Source organism: Pogoniulus pusillus, chromosome 4, assembly GCF_015220805.1.
Source record: "Pogoniulus pusillus isolate bPogPus1 chromosome 4, bPogPus1.pri, whole genome shotgun sequence".
In the NCBI taxonomy this organism is placed as follows: domain Eukaryota; kingdom Metazoa; phylum Chordata; class Aves; order Piciformes; family Lybiidae; genus Pogoniulus; species Pogoniulus pusillus.
The window spans coordinates 19,420,248-19,436,851 of record NC_087267.1 but is presented as its reverse complement, the minus strand read 5'-3'; the positions used below and the strand labels follow the sequence as shown (position 1 = coordinate 19,436,851).

At 57.5% G+C, this 16,604-nt stretch overlaps 1 protein-coding gene across 1 annotated transcript in view; it reads right to left on the bottom strand.

The window, feature by feature from the left end:
- Window positions 1-16,604, bottom strand: part of SHANK3 (SH3 and multiple ankyrin repeat domains 3) — a 235,853-nt gene that overhangs the window by 196,562 nt on the left and 22,687 nt on the right. Inside the window, 1 exon segment of the mRNA XM_064142320.1 lies at window positions 1,489-1,692. Within this exon segment, the coding sequence (XP_063998390.1) occupies window positions 1,489-1,692 (204 nt within the window).

Sequence of the window (16,604 nt, the reverse complement as noted above, 5' to 3'; positions counted from 1 at the left end):
CTTACGGGGACAGGCTGGGAATGCTGGGGAGCCTGGAGAAGAGAAGGCTCCAGGAAGATCTTCTGCTGGCATTTCAGTACCTGAAGGGGGATACAGGAGAGCTGGGAAGGGACTTTTGGCACGGGCTTGTAGTGACAGGACGAGAGGGGATAGCTTTGAGCTGAAAGAGGGCAGATTTGGACTGGAGATTAGGGAGAAATTCTTGATAGTGAGGGTGGGGAGACACTGGACCAGGCTGCCCAGGGAGGCTGTGAATGCTCCCTCCCCGCAGGTGTTCAAGGCCAGGTTGGATGGAGCCTTGAGCAGCCTGGTCTAGCAGGAGGTGTCCCTGCCTATGGCAGGGGATTGGAACTAGATGATCTTTGAGGTCCTTTCCAACCCAAACCATTCTGTAATTCCTGAAACAATTCAGGGAGTTTCTGTCCCACTGAGTTTTCCTCCATGCTCATCACCCAAGCAAGGTCCACGCAGGGATGGCTGCCTGCTGCCAGAGATGTTGGTTGTGCTCCAGCAGCATCTAACTCAAGTCCTTCAGCCTCCCGTGGAAACCCCTCCTGAAGACCTTCCCTTTGTAGCCTTCCTACTGCTGCTGCAACCTCCCACGACAGCTCCGTGCCACTAGAAAGGAAGGAATTGGAGCACAGAGGGACAGAAATGAGGGAAGCTGTTCCAGAGGGGTCTGGCAGATGCTTTTGGAACTCTCGGGCAGATGTTTGTGGAGCTCTCAAGCAGAGTCACGAGCAATGAAAACTCAGAGTCATCCACCTCAGCTTTCTCCTCAATGAGCTCCTCGTGAGTAAACAGACACCCACACAGCGTCCTGCTGCTGCGCCGCCGGCAGGCACGGGGGCAGAGCCGGGAGGGGGACAGGGACAGCAGCTCCGCCGCTGGGAGAGGCTGGGGAGAGGGGGAGGGGGGGAAAAGGAGAGATGGAACTGGGGGGGAAGGGGAGAAGGAACTAGGGGGGGAAGGAGAGAAGGAATTGGAGGAAAAAGGGGAGAAGGAATGAGGGAAAAAAGGAGAGAACAAACTAGGGGAGAAGGAACTGGGGAGAAGAAACTAGGGGGGGAAGGGGAGAAGGAACGAGGGGGTTAAGGGGAGAAGCAACAAGGGGGGGGAAGAGAGAATGAAGTGGGAGAGAAAGGAGAGAAGGAACTGGGGGGGAAAGGGAAGAAGGAACTGGGAGGGAAAGGGGAGAAGCAACGAGGGGGAAAAGGAGAGAAGCAACGAGGGGGGGAAAGAGAGAATGAGATGGGAGAGAAAGGGGAGAAGGAACTAGGGATGAAAGGGGAGAAACAATGAGGGGAGAAAGGGGAGAATGAACTGGAGGGAAAGGGGAGAACGAACTGGGGGGAAGGGAAGTGAGATGGGACAAGTGGTGCAGTACTGGGAAGGGAACTGGGGGAGCAAGGGGAAGGGGACAAGGGGCCAGAGCGCCGAGCGCCCCCTGCTGGCAGTGCCGTGGGGAGAAGAGGCGGCGTGAGGTACCTCCAGGTAGGGCACAGGGGTGTCGGGGTTCAGGGGGTACTCCCGCAGCAGCCGCTCCTCGTCCAGGAACTTGCCGGCGCGGCCGTTGAAGGCTGGCTGGAAGAGGCCATAGTTGAGGACATCCTTCAGGCTGTGGTTGAGGGTGCAGAGGATGCGCTGCTTGGACACCCACACCGGCACGTCGGGGTTCAGCCGCAGGCACTTCTGCGGGGAGACAGAGCCCAGCGCTAGCCACGGGCAGCGCCGCGGCACAGCTCCCGCCCTGCAGCACCACATCTGGCCCCACAGCTGCGGCACCAAGCTCCCGCCCTGCAGCACCACATCTGGCCCCACAGCTGCGGCACCAAGCTCCCGCCCTGCAGCACCACATCTGGCCCCACAGCTGCGGCACCAAGCTCCCGCCCTGCAGCACCACATCTGGCCCCACAGCTGCGGCACCAAGCTCCCGCCCTGCAGCATCACATCTGGCCCCACAGCTGCGGCACCAAGCTCCCGCCCTGCAGCACCACATCTGGCCCCACAGCTGTGGCACCAAGATCCTGACCCACAGCTGCAACACCAAGCTCCCACCCCTGCAGCACCACATCTGGCCCCACAGCTGCGGCACCAAGCTCCCGCCCTGCAGCACCACATCTGGCCCCACAGCTGCGGCACCAAGCTCCCGCCCTGCAGCACCACATCTGGCCCCACAGCTGCGGGACCACATCTGGCCCCACAGCTGAAGCAACAAGCTCCCGCCCCTGCAGCACCACATCTGGCCCCACAGCTGCGGCACCAAGCTCCCGCCCTGCAGCATCACATCTGGCCCCACAGCTGCGGCACCAAGCTCCCGCCCTGCAGCACCACATCTGGCCCCACAGCTGCGGGACCACATCTGGCCCCACAGCTGAAGCAACAAGCTCCCGCCCCTGCAGCACCACATCTGGCCCCACACCTGCGGCACAGAGGTCCTGACCCACAGATGCAGCACCACATCTGGCCCCACAGCTGCGGCACTGAGGTCCTGACCCACAGCTGCAACACCAAGCTCCCACCCCTGCAGCACCACATCTGGCCCCACAGCTGCAGCAACAAGGTCCTGACCCACAGCTGCAGCACCACATCTGGCCCCACAGCTGAAGCAACAAGCTCCCACCCCTGCAGCAACACATCTGGCCCCACAGCTGCGGCACCAAGGTCCTGACCCACAGCTGCGGCACCACATCTGGCCCCACAGCTGCAGCAACAAGCTCCCACCCCTGCAGCACCACATCTGGCCCCACAGCTGCAGCAACAAGCTCCCACCCCTGCAGCACCACATCTGGCCCCACAGCAGCGGGACCAAGCTCCCGCCCCTGCAGCACCACATCTGGTCCCACAGCTGCAGCACCAAGGTCCCGCCCCTGCAGCACCACATCTGGCCCCACAGCTGCGGCACCAAGCTCCCGCCCCTGCAGCACCACATCTGGCCCCACAGCTGCGGCACTGAGGTCCTGACCCACAGCTGCAGCACCACATCTGGCCCCACACCTGCGGCACAGAGGTCCTGACCCACAGATGCAGCACCACATCTGGCCCCACAGCTGAGGCACTGAGGTCCTGACCCACAGCTGCGGCACCACATCTGGCCCCACAGATGCAGCACCAAGATCCCGCCCCTGCAGCACCACATCTGGCCCCACAGCTGCAGCACCAAGGTCCTGACCCACAGCTGCGGCACCACATCTGGCCCCACAGCTGCAGCACCAAGGTCCTGACCCACAGCTGCAGCACCACATCTGGCCCCACAGCTGCAGCACCAAGGTCCTGACCCACAGCTGCAGCACCAAGGTCCTGACCCACAGCTGCAGCACCACATCTGTCCCAGTCAGAAATCCCCACAGGATCCTCCTGGTTTGTTCCTCCTCCCCTCCACCCTTCCTGCAGGAGGAGAAGACAACCTTGAGCCTTGTTCCAGCACAAGCCCCAGCCCTGACTCATGCTCCTGGGCTTTGTGTTGGAAGTGACAAACCACCTCCTGCCTCAGCCACTCCGCATCTCATGGGGGACCTCCCCTTTGCTCTTCACCCTTGTGCCACCTCCTGGCCTTCACCAGCACCCTTGCAAAGGAAGCCTGGAGGTGCCCACCTGGCCAAGGCATGTGCTCAAAGAGCAGCAGCATCAGCTTTTGCCCAGGCAGGGTGTGAGCACAGAGCCCTCTTTGGATGTACAGGCCAACCAGACCCTTACCTTCTCCATGTCCTCAGCAGCTGCAATGGACCTGCAGCACCACAGTCACTGCCACCACCAGGCTGTGTCCTCACCAGACCAGGTTGAAAGAATCTTCCAAGCTCATCCAGCCCAACCCCCTGCACTCAGCAGGAACATTCTCAACCACAGCAGGTTGCTCACAGCCCCAAATAACCTCACCTGAGATGGTTCCAGGCATGGGACATCTCCCACCTCTCTGGGCAGCCTGGCACAGTCTCTCAACACCCTCAGGGACAAACATTTCTCTCTTCTCTCCTCTCCAATCTAAGCCCTCTCTTTGAGTTCCAAACCATCATCCTTGGTCCTGGCACAAAGCTACTGATCAAAACTCTGTCCCCATCTTTCTTTAAGCCCTGAGAGGCCACCAGAAGGTCTCCCTGGAGCCTCCTCAAGGCGAAACATCCCTAACTCTCAGCCTGGCCTCACAGCAGAGGGCTTCCAGCCCTCCCAGCATTGCTGTGGCCTCATTCTCCATCTTAGCTGAGCATCTCCTCAGCTCTGGGAATCCAAGGAGCAGCACAGAAGCACCTGGACAGCTTCTCCCAGAGAGCAGCAGATGGCACAGCCAGGGTACAGGGCACTACCCTGCTCAGTGCCAGTCTGCCTATGGGCACAGCACCACCCAAGGACAGCAATGGCCTGTCCTACCACAGGTCCTAGAGAAAGAAGTGGCCAGGCCAGCTGCTGGTGTGTCCAAAGCCTTTGAGAAGCTGCAGCCCTGTTCTCCCCTAGCCCTCAAAGACAAGCAGGATCCCAGCAAGCTTGTTCAGCCTCCAGGACTCTGCTTCACTCCCATTCAGAATCAAAATCAGTGGAAAATGGGAAAAATCCTTGTCCTGTCCAACCTCCTGCAGTCAGCAGGGACACCTGTGACTAGAGCAGGTTGCCCAGAGCTCAAAACCACCTCAGCTAGGGACAGGGACCTGACCCTGACAGGGACAGAGGCTAGAGGAAGGTCCAAGCATAAATCCCACCTGATTTTGTACCAAAATGGATCATGCAGAGCCAAAGAATCATCAAATCATAGAATCAAGCAGGTTGGAAGAGACCTCCAACATCATCCAGGCCAACCTAGCACCCAGCCCTGGCCAATCAACCAGACCATGGCACTAAGTGCCTCAGCCAGGCTTTGCTTGAACACCTCCAGGGATGGTGACTCCACCACCTCCCTGGGCAGCCCATTCCAATGCCAATCACTCTCTCTGACAGCAACTTCCTAACAACATCCAGCCTAGACCTCCCCTGATTGCACAACTTGAGACTGTGTCCCCTTGTTCTGTTGCTGGTTGCCTGGCAGAAGAGACCAACCCCACCTGGCTACAACCTCCCTTCAGGGAGTTGCAGACAGCAATGAGGTCAGCCCTGAGCCTCCTCTTCTCCAGGCTGCACACCCCCAACTCCCTCAGCCTCTCCTCACAGGGCTGTGCTCCAGGCCCCTCACCAGCTTTGCTGCCCTTCTCTGGACACCTTCCAGCACCTCAACATCTCTCTTGAATTGAGGAGCCCAGAACCATGCTGTGGAGAGTTGAAACTTTTCATGTTGGAAAGAAACAAACCACTGCCACTCCCCAGTGTGAGGAGAGGCTGAGAGCCATGGGGCTGCTGAGCATGGAGAAGAGCAGCCCCAGAGGGCATCCGAGCAACGCTCAGCGAGACCTGAAGGAGCTGTGGGGGGGAAAACAGATAGGGCCAGACTCAGGAACAGGAGGAGAGGTAAAAGGTCTCTCAGGAGGCAAAAGGAGCTCAAAGCTCCAGGTTCAGTTCTCAAGAGGCAAAAGGAGTTTGTAGCTCCAGGTTCGGTCCTCAGAAGGGGAAAAAAAAAAAACAGAGCTCAGAGCTCCTGGTCGAGTCCTCAGGAGAGGCTCAGAGCTCCTGGTTCAGCCCTCAGGAGAGGCTCAGAGCTCCTGGTTCAGCCCTCAGGACAAGCTCAGAGCTCCTGGTTCAGTCCTCAGGACAAGCTCAGAGCTCCTGGTTCAGCCCTCAGGACAAGCTCAGAGCTCCTGGTTGAGTCCTCAGGAGAGGCTCAGAGCTCCTGGTTCAGTCCTCGGACAAGCTCAGAGCTCCTGGTTGAGTCCTCAGGAGAGGCTCAGAGCTCCTGGTTCAGTCCTCAGGACAAGTTCAGAGCTCCTGGTTCAGTCCTCAGGAGAGGCTCAGAGCTCCTGGTTCAGTCCTCAGGACAAGCTCAGAGCTCCTGGTTCAGCCCTCAGGAGAGGCTCAGAGCTCCTGGTTCAGTCCTCAGGACAAGTTCAGAGCTCCTGGTTCAGTCCTCAGGAGAGGCTCAGAGCTCCTGGTTCAGCCCTCAGGACAAGCTCAGAGCTCCTGGTTCAGTCCTCAGGACAAGCTCAGAGCTCCTGGTTCAGAGCTCAGGACAAGCTCAGAGCTCCTGGTTCAGCCCTCAGGACAAGCTCAGAGCTCCTGGTTCAGACCTCAGGACAAGCTCAGAGCTCCTGGTTCAGCCCTCAGGACAAGCTCAGAGCTCCTGGTTCAGTCCTCAGGACAAGCTCAGAGCTCCTGGTTCAGAGCTCAGGACAAGCTCAGAGCTCCTGGTTCAGCCCTCAGGACAAGTTCAGAGCTCCTGGTTCAGACCTCAGGACAAGCTCAGAGCTCCTGGTTCAGCCCTCAGGACAAGCTCAGAGCTCCTGGTTCAGTCCTCAGGACAAGCTCAGAGCTCCTGGTTGAGTCCTCAGGACAAGCTCAGAGCTCCTGGTTCAGACCTCAGGACAAGCTCAGAGCTCCTGGTTCAGTCCTCAGGACAAGCTCAGAGCTCCTGGTTCAGAGCTCAGGACAAGCTCAGAGCTCCTGGTTCAGACCTCAGGACAAGCTCAGAGCTCCTGGTTCAGAGCTCAGGACAAGCTCAGAGCTCCTGGTTCAGAGCTCAGGACAAGCTCAGAGCTCCTGGTTCAGACCTCAGGACAAGTTCAGAGCTCCTGGTTCAGACCTCAGGACAAGCTCAGAGCTCCTGGTTCAGTCCTCAGGACAAGCTCAGAGCTCCTGGTTCAGTCCTCAGGACAAGCTCAGAGCTCCTGGTTCAGTCCTCAGGACAAGTTCAGAGCTCCTGGTTCAGAGCTCAGGACAAGCTCAGAGCTCCTGGTTCAGTCCTCAGGACAAGCTCAGAGCTCCTGGTTCAGAGCTCAGGACAAGCTCAGAGCTCCTGGTTCAGACCTCAGGACAAGCTCAGAGCTCCTGGTTCAGAGCTCAGGACAAGCTCAGAGCTCCTGGTTCAGAGCTCAGGACAAGTTCAGAGCTCCTGGTTCAGTCCTCAGGACAAGCTCAGAGCTCCTGGTTCAGACCTCAGGACAAGTTCAGAGCTCCTGGTTCAGACCTCAGGACAAGCTCAGAGCTCCTGGTTCAGTCCTCAGGACAAGCTCAGAGCTCCTGGTTCAGTCCTCAGGACAAGCTCAGAGCTCCTGGTTCAGTCCTCAGGACAAGTTCAGAGCTCCTGGTTCAGACCTCAGGACAAGCTCAGAGCTCCTGGTTCAGTCCTCAGGACAAGTTCAGAGCTCCTGGTTCAGACCTCAGGACAAGTTCAGAGCTCCTGGTTCAGTCCTCAAGAGGCAAAAGGAACTCAGAGCTCCACAGCAAGGCAGAGAGAGAAGATCTATTTGAGAGCCTCCCCACAATAAGGACAATAAAGAACTCGGATCCAACAGTCCCTGAAGAAAGAAAGAGCCAAAAATTCCTCATCAGGGAGGGCAGCAGATGAGGCAGGGCTGAAAGGCACTGTGAGAGCAGTGAAAAGGCAACGTGCCCGTGGGCAGCAGGGAGCCCTCGCTTCGTAACGTGGCACTGGCAGCTCTGCTGTGCCAATTGTGTGGTGGGCAGGGAAGGGAAGAAAAGCAGGCTCTGAGAGGTGCCTGCAGAGGGATGGAGCAGCCAAGCCCAGCTGAGGAACCGAGCAAAAGGCAGAGGCTGCCTGTAGAAACCCAGGAGATGCCTCTGCAAACGGGGACGGAGGAGCACAGTCCTGCCACAGCACAGTGACAATGAGGCCACTCCAAAGGAGCCTGATGGAAGCTGGGTGAGCTCAGCAGGCACCAAAGCTTCACAGGCGCCCAGGGGAAAGTCCTGGAGCAGCTCCCGTGAGGACCAGCTGCAGGAGGGAGGAACAGCACAGCAAAAGGGCCTGGCAGAGAAGGGACAGAGGTGCCCCAGAGGCTGCAGGGGCACAGCAGGGGCTGAGGGCACAGCTGGTGGGGCACTGCCTGTGCTCCACACCGGGCACACCCTCCTGGGAGAGGTGGCACAGCCCAGGCAGGAGATGCTGACACCCAGGAGAGCTGCAGGCTCAAGGTCCCCGGGCTGAGAACAGGACAGGAACTGTGACATTTACAGTGCTGGGCAATCTCTCATGCGGTGGAGTCACCTGGCAGGAGAGCCTGGAGGAAGCCCACACCCAGCAGAAGGCAGCTGGGCTGCTACCAGCACGTGGGGGTGGCTCCAAAATGTCCTCAGAGAGGTCCCCTGCTGCCATCAACTGAAGTGCCAGAAGCAAGACAGCTCTCCTCTGGATCCCAGACCAGCAAGAGATCACAGAGTCAGCTTGGTTAGGAGAGACATTTATGGTCAGAGCCCAAGCCTTACATCAGCACTGCCAGGGCACCACCAAACCATAGCCCTCAGCACCACATCTCCATGGCATTGAAACCCCTCCAGGGATGGGGACTCCAGCACTGCCCTGGGCAGCCTGGGGCAGGCCTGGACAAGCCTCAAGGGGCAGAAATTGTTCCTTATGGCCAACCTCAACCTCCCCTGGGGCAACTTGAGGCTGGTTCCTTTTGTTCTGATCCTTGTTCCTTGGGAGAAGAGACCAACCCTGACCTGGCTCCAGCCTCCTTGCAAGGAGCTGTAGAGAGCCAGGAGGTCTCCCCTCAGCCTCCTTCAGGCTCAACAACCCCAGCTCCCTCAGCTGCTGCTCACAAGTTCTGCAGACCCTTCCCCAGCTTTGCTGCCCTTCTCTGGACCTGTTCCAGCTCCTCAGTGTCCTCTTTGGAGTGAGGCCTCCAGAGCTGACACCAGGGTTCCAGGTGTGGGCTCAGCAGTGCTGGGCTGTTGCTGCTTTGGCTGCAGGCAGTTGTGTCCCTACTGAGGGAGAAGGCTGAAGAGCCTCAGCCATGGCTCTTTGCTTCCTCTCCTCTTCATGCCCAGCTGCCTCCCTAAAAGTGGGCAGTCCTTTCTCCAGACCCTTCCCCAGCTTTATTGCCCTGCTCCAGCTTCTCCACATCCTCCTTATCATAGAATCATAGAATTAACCAGGTTGGAAGAGACCTCCAAGATCATCCAGGCCAACCTAGCACCCAGCCCTGGCCAATCAACCAGACCATGGCACTAAGTGCCTCAGACAGGCTTTGCTTCAACACCTCCAGGGCAGCAATTCCACCACCTCCCTGCCAACAACTTCCTCCTAACATCCAGCCTAGACCTCCCCTGATAGCACAACTTGAGACTGTGTCCCCTTGTTCTGTTGCTGGTTGTCTGGCAGAAGAGACCAACCCCACCTGGCTACAGCCTCCCTTCAGGGAGTTGTAGACAGCAATGAGGTCCCCCCCTGAGCCTCCTCTGCTCCAGGCTGCACACCCCCAGCTCCCTCAGCCTCTCCTCATAGGGTTTGTGTTCCAGGCCCCTCACCAGCTTTGTTGTCCTTCTCTGGGCACATTTCAGCACCTCAACATCTCTCTTGAATTGAGGAGCCCAGAACTGGACACAGCACTCAAGGTGTGGCCTGACCAGTGCTGAGTACAGGGGCAGAATAACCTCCCTTGTCCTACTGGCCACACTCTTCCTGATGCAGGCCAGGATGCCATTGGCTCTCTTGGCCACCTGGGCACACTGCTGGATCATCTTCAGCTACTCTCTACCAGTACCCCCAGGTCCCTTTCTGCCTGGCTGCTCTCCAGCCACTCTGTCCCCAGCCTGTAGTTCTGCTTGGGGTTGTTGTGGCCAAAGTGCAGAACCCTGCACTTGGCCTAAGGGCCAAAAGCTGACCCCAGGATTCCAGGTGCAGCCTCCCCAGTGCCCAGTCCAGGGGCACACTCCCTGCCCTGCTCCTAGCAGCTGCTCCAACAGAAGCCAGGTTGCTGTTGGCTTTCTTGGCCACCTGGGCACACAGCCCAGTAGCAGGGAGGTAGCAAACAGAGGTGAAGGTCAGCCAGGCAGGTTTCCTGCCACAGCTGCAGCAGCAGAGTCACGAGGGGCCCGTGCTGGGCCGCGGGGTAAAGGGATGCAGAAAGGGCTGCGGTGAGCCTCAGGAGTTGGCAGCACATCCAGATCCCACCACGGGCAGGGCTGGGGGCCTGTCCTCCAGCAAACAACAGGAAGAGGAAGAAGGGGAAGGGAAAGAAGACAAAGGTGAGCAGAGGCAGCGTGAGGTCTGCACGGGAGGAACGCACACTTGGGGCCACGGGGGTGCCTGGGGGAGTCCTGCAGAGCTCCAAGTGATACCAGGAGCTGTAGGGTCCCCAGGTGAGAGAGAGAGACCCAGGGAACTGCCCCAGCTTTCCTCACCAGACCATGCTGGGCTTTGTCCAGTAGCACCTCTCTTCTCTGCCGCTCCTCATTCACAGCCTGTGCCCTCCAGCTGCAGCCCTTCCTGCCACACAGGGCACCGCTCTCCCGTGGCATCTGAAATCCCACCACAGCCTCCTGCCTCCTGCCCAAGCTGGCAGGAGAAGGGATCGGAGCCCCAAAACACCCAGAGCAGTCCTGCCAGCCCCTCCAAACCCACCACCAGAAGACTGGGGGCAGGAGCTGAGAGCCAGCAGCAGCTCCATGTGTGGCCAGGGACAACGGGATGGGCTTGCAGCTTGGTTCCCTTCATGACCACGGTCCAGAGGAGGAGCTGGGCTCTGCAGGGAGCAGGGCAGAGTGACCACCACCCTGGGCTTCAGTGGAGGACAAACCAGAGCAAGCTTTCTGTGCACTGGGTGCTGGGAACAAAAGCAAACTGGGACCAGCACGTTGTGTATGCTGGCAACACAACAGGAGTTTTTTGGGCTGAGGTCACCTCCTGAGGAAGGCTCTGGCCCTGCCACCTCCACACCATGCTGGGAGAAGCTGCCTCCACCAAAAGGAAGCAAGATAAAGAGCAAAGGGAGGCTCTCAGTCGCCAGCAGGAAAGCACCCAGAGCAGGAGCCCCTGGTGCAGATCATCCCAGATTCGTTTCAGTCGGAAGAGACCTTTAAGATCACTGAGTCCAACCACAAACCCAGCACTGCCAGGGCACCACTGTGTCCTCAGCACCACATCTCTACGCCTGTGAAACCCCTTCAGGGGTGGGGACTCCACCACTGCCCTGGGCAGCCTGGCCCAGAGACTGACAACCCTCAAGGGGAAGAAATTATTCCTCATGGCCAACCTGAACCTGTTTCTAAAAAGCACATTTCCTTTTGTCCTATCACTTGGTCCTTAGGCACAGAGCCCAACCCCACCTAGCTCCAGCCTCCTCTCAGGGAGCTGTAGAGAGCAATAAGGCTTTCCAGGCTGACCATACCCAGGTGCCTCAGCTGCTCCTCAGACAGATGAGTGCATCCAAAAGCTATCATAGAACCAACCAGGTTGGAAGAGACCTCCAAGATCATCCAGTCCAACCTAGCACCCAGCCCTAGCCAATCAACTAGACCATGGCACTAAGTGCCTCAGCCAGGCTTTGCTTGAACACCTCCAGGGATGGTGACTCCACCACCTCCCTGGGCAGCCCATTCCAATGCCAATCACTCTCTCTGACAACAACTTCCTCCTAACATCCAGCCTAGACCTCCCCCAACACAACTTGAGACTGTGTCCCCTTATTCTATTGCTGGTTGCCTGGGAGAAGAGACCAACCCCACCTGGCTACAATGTCCCTTCAGGTGGTTGTAGACAGCAATGAGGTCAGCCCTGAGCCTCCTCTTCTCCAGGCTAAACACCCCCAGCTCCCTCAGCCTCTCCTCACAGGGCTGTGCTCCAGGCCCCTCACCAGCTTCATTGCCCTTCTCTGGACATGCTCCAGCACCTCCAACATCTCTCTTGAATTGAGGAGCCCAGAACTGGACACAGTACTCAAGGTGTGGCCTGACCAGTGCTGAGTACAGGGGCACAATAACCTCCCTTGTCCTACTGGCCACACTGTTCCTGATCCAGGCCAGGATGCCATTGGCTCTCTTGGCCACCTGGGCACACTGCTGGCTCATCTTCAGCTACTATCTACCAGTACCCCCAGGTCCCTTTCTGCCTGGCTGCTCTCAGCCACTCTGTCCCCAGCCTGTAGCACTGCTTGGGGTTGCTGTGGCCAAAGTACAGAACCCTGCACTTGGCCTTGTTAAATCTCATCCCATTGGCCTCTGCCCACCCATCCAGCCTGGCCAGGTCCCTCTGCAGGGCTCTCCTGCCCTCCAACAGCTCCACACCTGCTCCTAGCTTGGTGTCATCTGCAAACTGACTGATGCTGGACTCAATGCCCTCAATCCAGATCATCAGTAAAGATGTTGAACAGGACTGGGCCCAGCACTGATCCTTGGGGCACACCACTAGTGACAGCTGCCAACTGGATGTGGCACCATTCACCACCACTCTCTGGACCCAGTCCTCCAGCCAGTTCTTGACCCATATCAGAGTGAATCTGACCAAGCCATGAGCTGCCAGCTTGGCCAGGAGCTTATTGTGGCAGATGGTGTCAAAGGCTTTGTTGCAGTCCAGGTAGACTACATCCACAGCCTGCCCCACATTCACCAGGCAGGAAACCTGATCATAAAAGGAGATCAGGTTGGTGAGACAGGACCTGTCCTTCCTAAACCCATGCTGGCTGGGCCTGATCCCTTGGCCATTCCTTAGGTGCTTTGTGATGGCACTCAAGATGCCCTGTTCCATGCCCTTGCCTGGCACTGAGGTCAGGCCCTTCTAATTGAAGAGACACTGAGAAGACAACACCCAAGCCACACAAAATAAACCCACCAGTGCTGAAACTCTTCATTCAAGCACCAACAAATAAACATACAGATGGATGTCATGGTTCCTAGGAGGGAACCAGAAGTCCACAGCAGAGAGAAAGGCCAAGTGCCACTGCATGAAGCTGAAGACAAGCAAAGCCATTCCACTCCAAGCCTTTCTGCCACAGCATCTGGAGGCTTTCCAGACATCTTCTTTTGGTAAAAGTTCCAATCCAACAGCAAGAAGGAAATGAAACTGCAGCCAGCAGCAGCCTTTTGTCTGTATTGTTCACTTGCACCACAGCATTTGGTCTTTCTGTCCTTTCCTGCAGCACAGCACTGACTGACATCACCTTCAACAAGATGAAGACAGAACCCAACACATCCCCTTTACTCATTATAAAAACACGTGGCAGAGAAGTAATGAAGGGTTCCAGCTGCAGGAGCTTTCCAGGCTGGAAGGATGTGGCTGATCTGTGTCACCTCCAGAAGCTGTTGCCTGTGGCAGGAAGCCATCGGTGACTTCTGCTCCAGAGAGTCCAAGAGCCTCCCATTCCAATCCTTTTCACTTGGAGCACAAGGTGGAACCCAGGAGGAAAGCTCCTATGAGGACAGGCTGAGAGGGTTGGGGTTTTTCAGCCTGGAGAAGAGAAGGCTCCGGGGAGACCTTCAGGGATTTGAAAGGGGCCTCCAGGAAGGCTGGAGAGAGTCTTGTTACAAAGGCATGGAGTGAGAGGATGAAGGGTAATGGCTTCAAACTGGAAGAACATGAGGAAGACATGAGGAAGGAATTCCTCCACAGGAAGGTGGAACAGGTTGCCCAGAGAAGCTGTGGAGGCTCCAACCCTGGAAGTGTTCAAAGATAGGTTGGATGGGGCCTTGAGCAACCTGCCCATGGCAGAGGGGTTGGAAGTAGCTGATCTTGAAGGTCCCCTCCAACCCAAGCCATTCTATGGTGCTATGACTGGAGGAGATGTCCCTGCCTATGGCAGAGGGGTTGGAAGTAGCTGATCTTGAAGGTCCCCTCCAACCCAAGCCATTCTATGGTGCTATGACTGACAGGGACAGCCCATCCTCCAGTCCCACCATTCCAGAGGAGCTGCTGCTGACACCAGCACAGCTTGAAGGAGATCTTTAAAGAGATTCCACTGCTGATTAACTCTGAGCTGCTGCTTCAGGAGAACCTCCTCCCTTACACAGAGCTCCAGCAGCTTTGTCAGCAACCACCTTGCACATCAAGGGCTGCTGAGGAGCAGAACCACCAGCTGGTTCCACCCACGGAGAAGGCAAGAGAGAGGGAAAGGGGAAGTGCTGGAGCTGTAAATCAAGCTGACCTCACCAAAGAGCCCCAGACAGGTTAAAGGGATGATTGTTACCTGCAGAGCTCGGGTTAAGGAGATGACTATTACCTGCAGAGGTCAGGTTAAAGGGATGACTGTCACCTGCAGAGCTCTTGGGAGGTCCTCTGCATGCCTCACTGCCACCTGTCTAACCTGGAATCAGCTGGGAAATGAGGAGCTGGGAAGTCTCAGCTCTACCTAGGACTGGGGGAGGGAGAGGGGGAAAGGCAGCCACACAGAGCCAAGATTCTTCTGGAGAAGAGAGAATAAGGTCTCTTCAGCCAGCACTGAGGCTGAGGAGTGTTTCTTGGTTGAACATGTCCTACCCATGAAAATTCTCCATGTAAAGGGGTAAACCAAATCAATTTTGATGAAAGAATGGAAGAAACCAGGGAGAAGTGCAGCCTGTGGCTGCCTTCACAGCCTGAGGCACACTCAGCAGGTCTGCAGATGACACCAAGCTGAGTGGTGTGGTTGGTAAGTCTGAAGGATGGGATGGGAGCCATCCAGAGGGACCTGGACAGGCTGGAGAGGTGAGCTGAGGAGAGCCTCGTGAGGTTCAACGAGGCCAAGTGCAAGGTCCTGCACCTGGGTTGGGGCTATCCTGGATCTCAACACAGGCTGGGGGAGGATGAGACTGGAGCAGCCCTGCAGAGAAGGACCTGGGGGTGCTGGTGGGGGAGAAGTAAGACAGGAGGCAGTAATGGGCACTTGCAGCCCAGAAGGCCAACAGCAGCCTGGGCAACCAGAGCAGCATGGCCAGAGATGGAGAGAGGAGATTCTGCCTTTGCTCTGCTCGGCTGAGACCTCACCTGCAGTGCTGTGTCCAGCTCTGGAGTCCTCTGCACAGGCAGGACTTGGACCTGAGGGAGCAGGGCCAGAGGAGGTCATGAAAATGCTCAGGGGGCAGGAGCAGCTCTGCTGTGAGGAGAGGCTGAGGGAGCTGGAGGTGTCCAGCCTGGAGAAGAGAAGGCTCCAGGCAGACCTAAGAGCAGCCTGGCAGTAGCTGAAGGGGGCTGCAAGCAGGCTGCAGAGAGACTGTCTGCAAAGGCCTAGAGCAGGAGCTGTTGGGATGTGAGGAGCACAGGGCAGGGGACTGCAAAGCAGCAGGCTCTCAGCAGTGTGTCCTCTGGCCACTGCTGGCCACGGACACTGGGTCCCACAGACCACTGCTGTGGCCCAGGGGGGCTCCTCTGTGCCCCTGCCCATGGCCTCTGCGCTCACATCTGACAAGGGTCAGGCCCCTCGCCAGCATCTTCACTCCCAACTCCAGCACTGCCTTGAGACAGAGGAAGGAAAGGCCAGCAGAGGTGCCAGATCCAGCCCTGCCTCTCTTTGGGTGCCTGGGGCACCACAGCGCAGCCACCTCAGACACATGCCAGTGACTTGATCTGTAACGACCTTGCAGATCAGTCCCTAAGACCTCCACGGATGATGTTAATGAAGGAGCTAAGGGCTGAATGTCAGTTCAGGTCCACGTGGATCTTTGTGACCCTGATGATCCACAAAGAACTCAATTTCTGCATCGGTCTCCAAAGCCCTTTCTGGGGCTGCCACATTCTGTTTGCAGTCTTCTGTCTCTTCAGTGCACCTCATCTTCCACCACCAACCCAACCCTTCTCCACCCCTGTCACTGATCAAATCCTCCAGAACCTCCTCTTTGGGCTGGGCCTGCTCCAGAAAGCTTTGTGCTCTGCTGCCCAGGGAGGAGAGGGAAGGATCCCACCAGCCCAGGCAGCTCATCCAAGGATCTCCCATGGAGGCGAGGCACAACCAGGCAGAGGCCCACAGGACTGGAAGGGCAGGAGAACTGTGAGCCACCAACCAAGACCCCAGAGGTAGCAACACTAAGAGATGAGCACAGAAGGACTCAGCAGAAGGACCTCCCAAAGACAAGAAGCTGAGGAGTGCAGCATCAACCCCACGCAGAGACAATGCCAACAACAACAAGTTCTAAGCTGTCCTGGCTGTGGCTGGTGGTCCTGCAACCCCACCATGGCAATGCTCAAGCAGGTACTTGGCAACAGCAGGGAGAGAGGGCAGAAGGTGCCAACACGCCACTGGGTGAGCCCCCTGGTCCTCCAGGCCATCTGCAGTCATAGAATCAACCAGGTTGGAAGAGACCTCCAAGATCATCCAGGCCAACCTAGCACCCAGCCCTGGCCAATCAACCAGACCATGGCACTAAGTGCCTCATCCAGGCTTTGCTTCAACACCTTCAGGCACAGCGACTCCATCACCTCCCTGGGCAGCCCATTCCAATGCCAATCACTCTCTCTGCCAACAACTTCCTCCTAACATCCAGCCTAGACCTCCCCTTTCATAAATTCCATCCCAGGAGTGGAGAAGGTGCAGAGGGGATGGAAGGAAGCCAAATGGCCTGGGGTGGCTTTGGTGTGAAGCAGTGCTCAGCAGACAGAACTCTTCAGCCTGAGGGAAGAGGAGGCTGAGAAGCAATGTGACAGAAGCAGGAGTGGCACAGAGAAGATAAACAGGGAGCTGCTGCAAACATCTCAGCACAAGGTGACAGGTAGGACATCTCCAGGAGACACAACAGCAGCATGCTGCTGGCTGGCTCCAAATTGGTCCCCCAGGTCCCTCCACTTGCACAGCCCAGCACCATGCTCAGCTCAGCCACCCCACTCC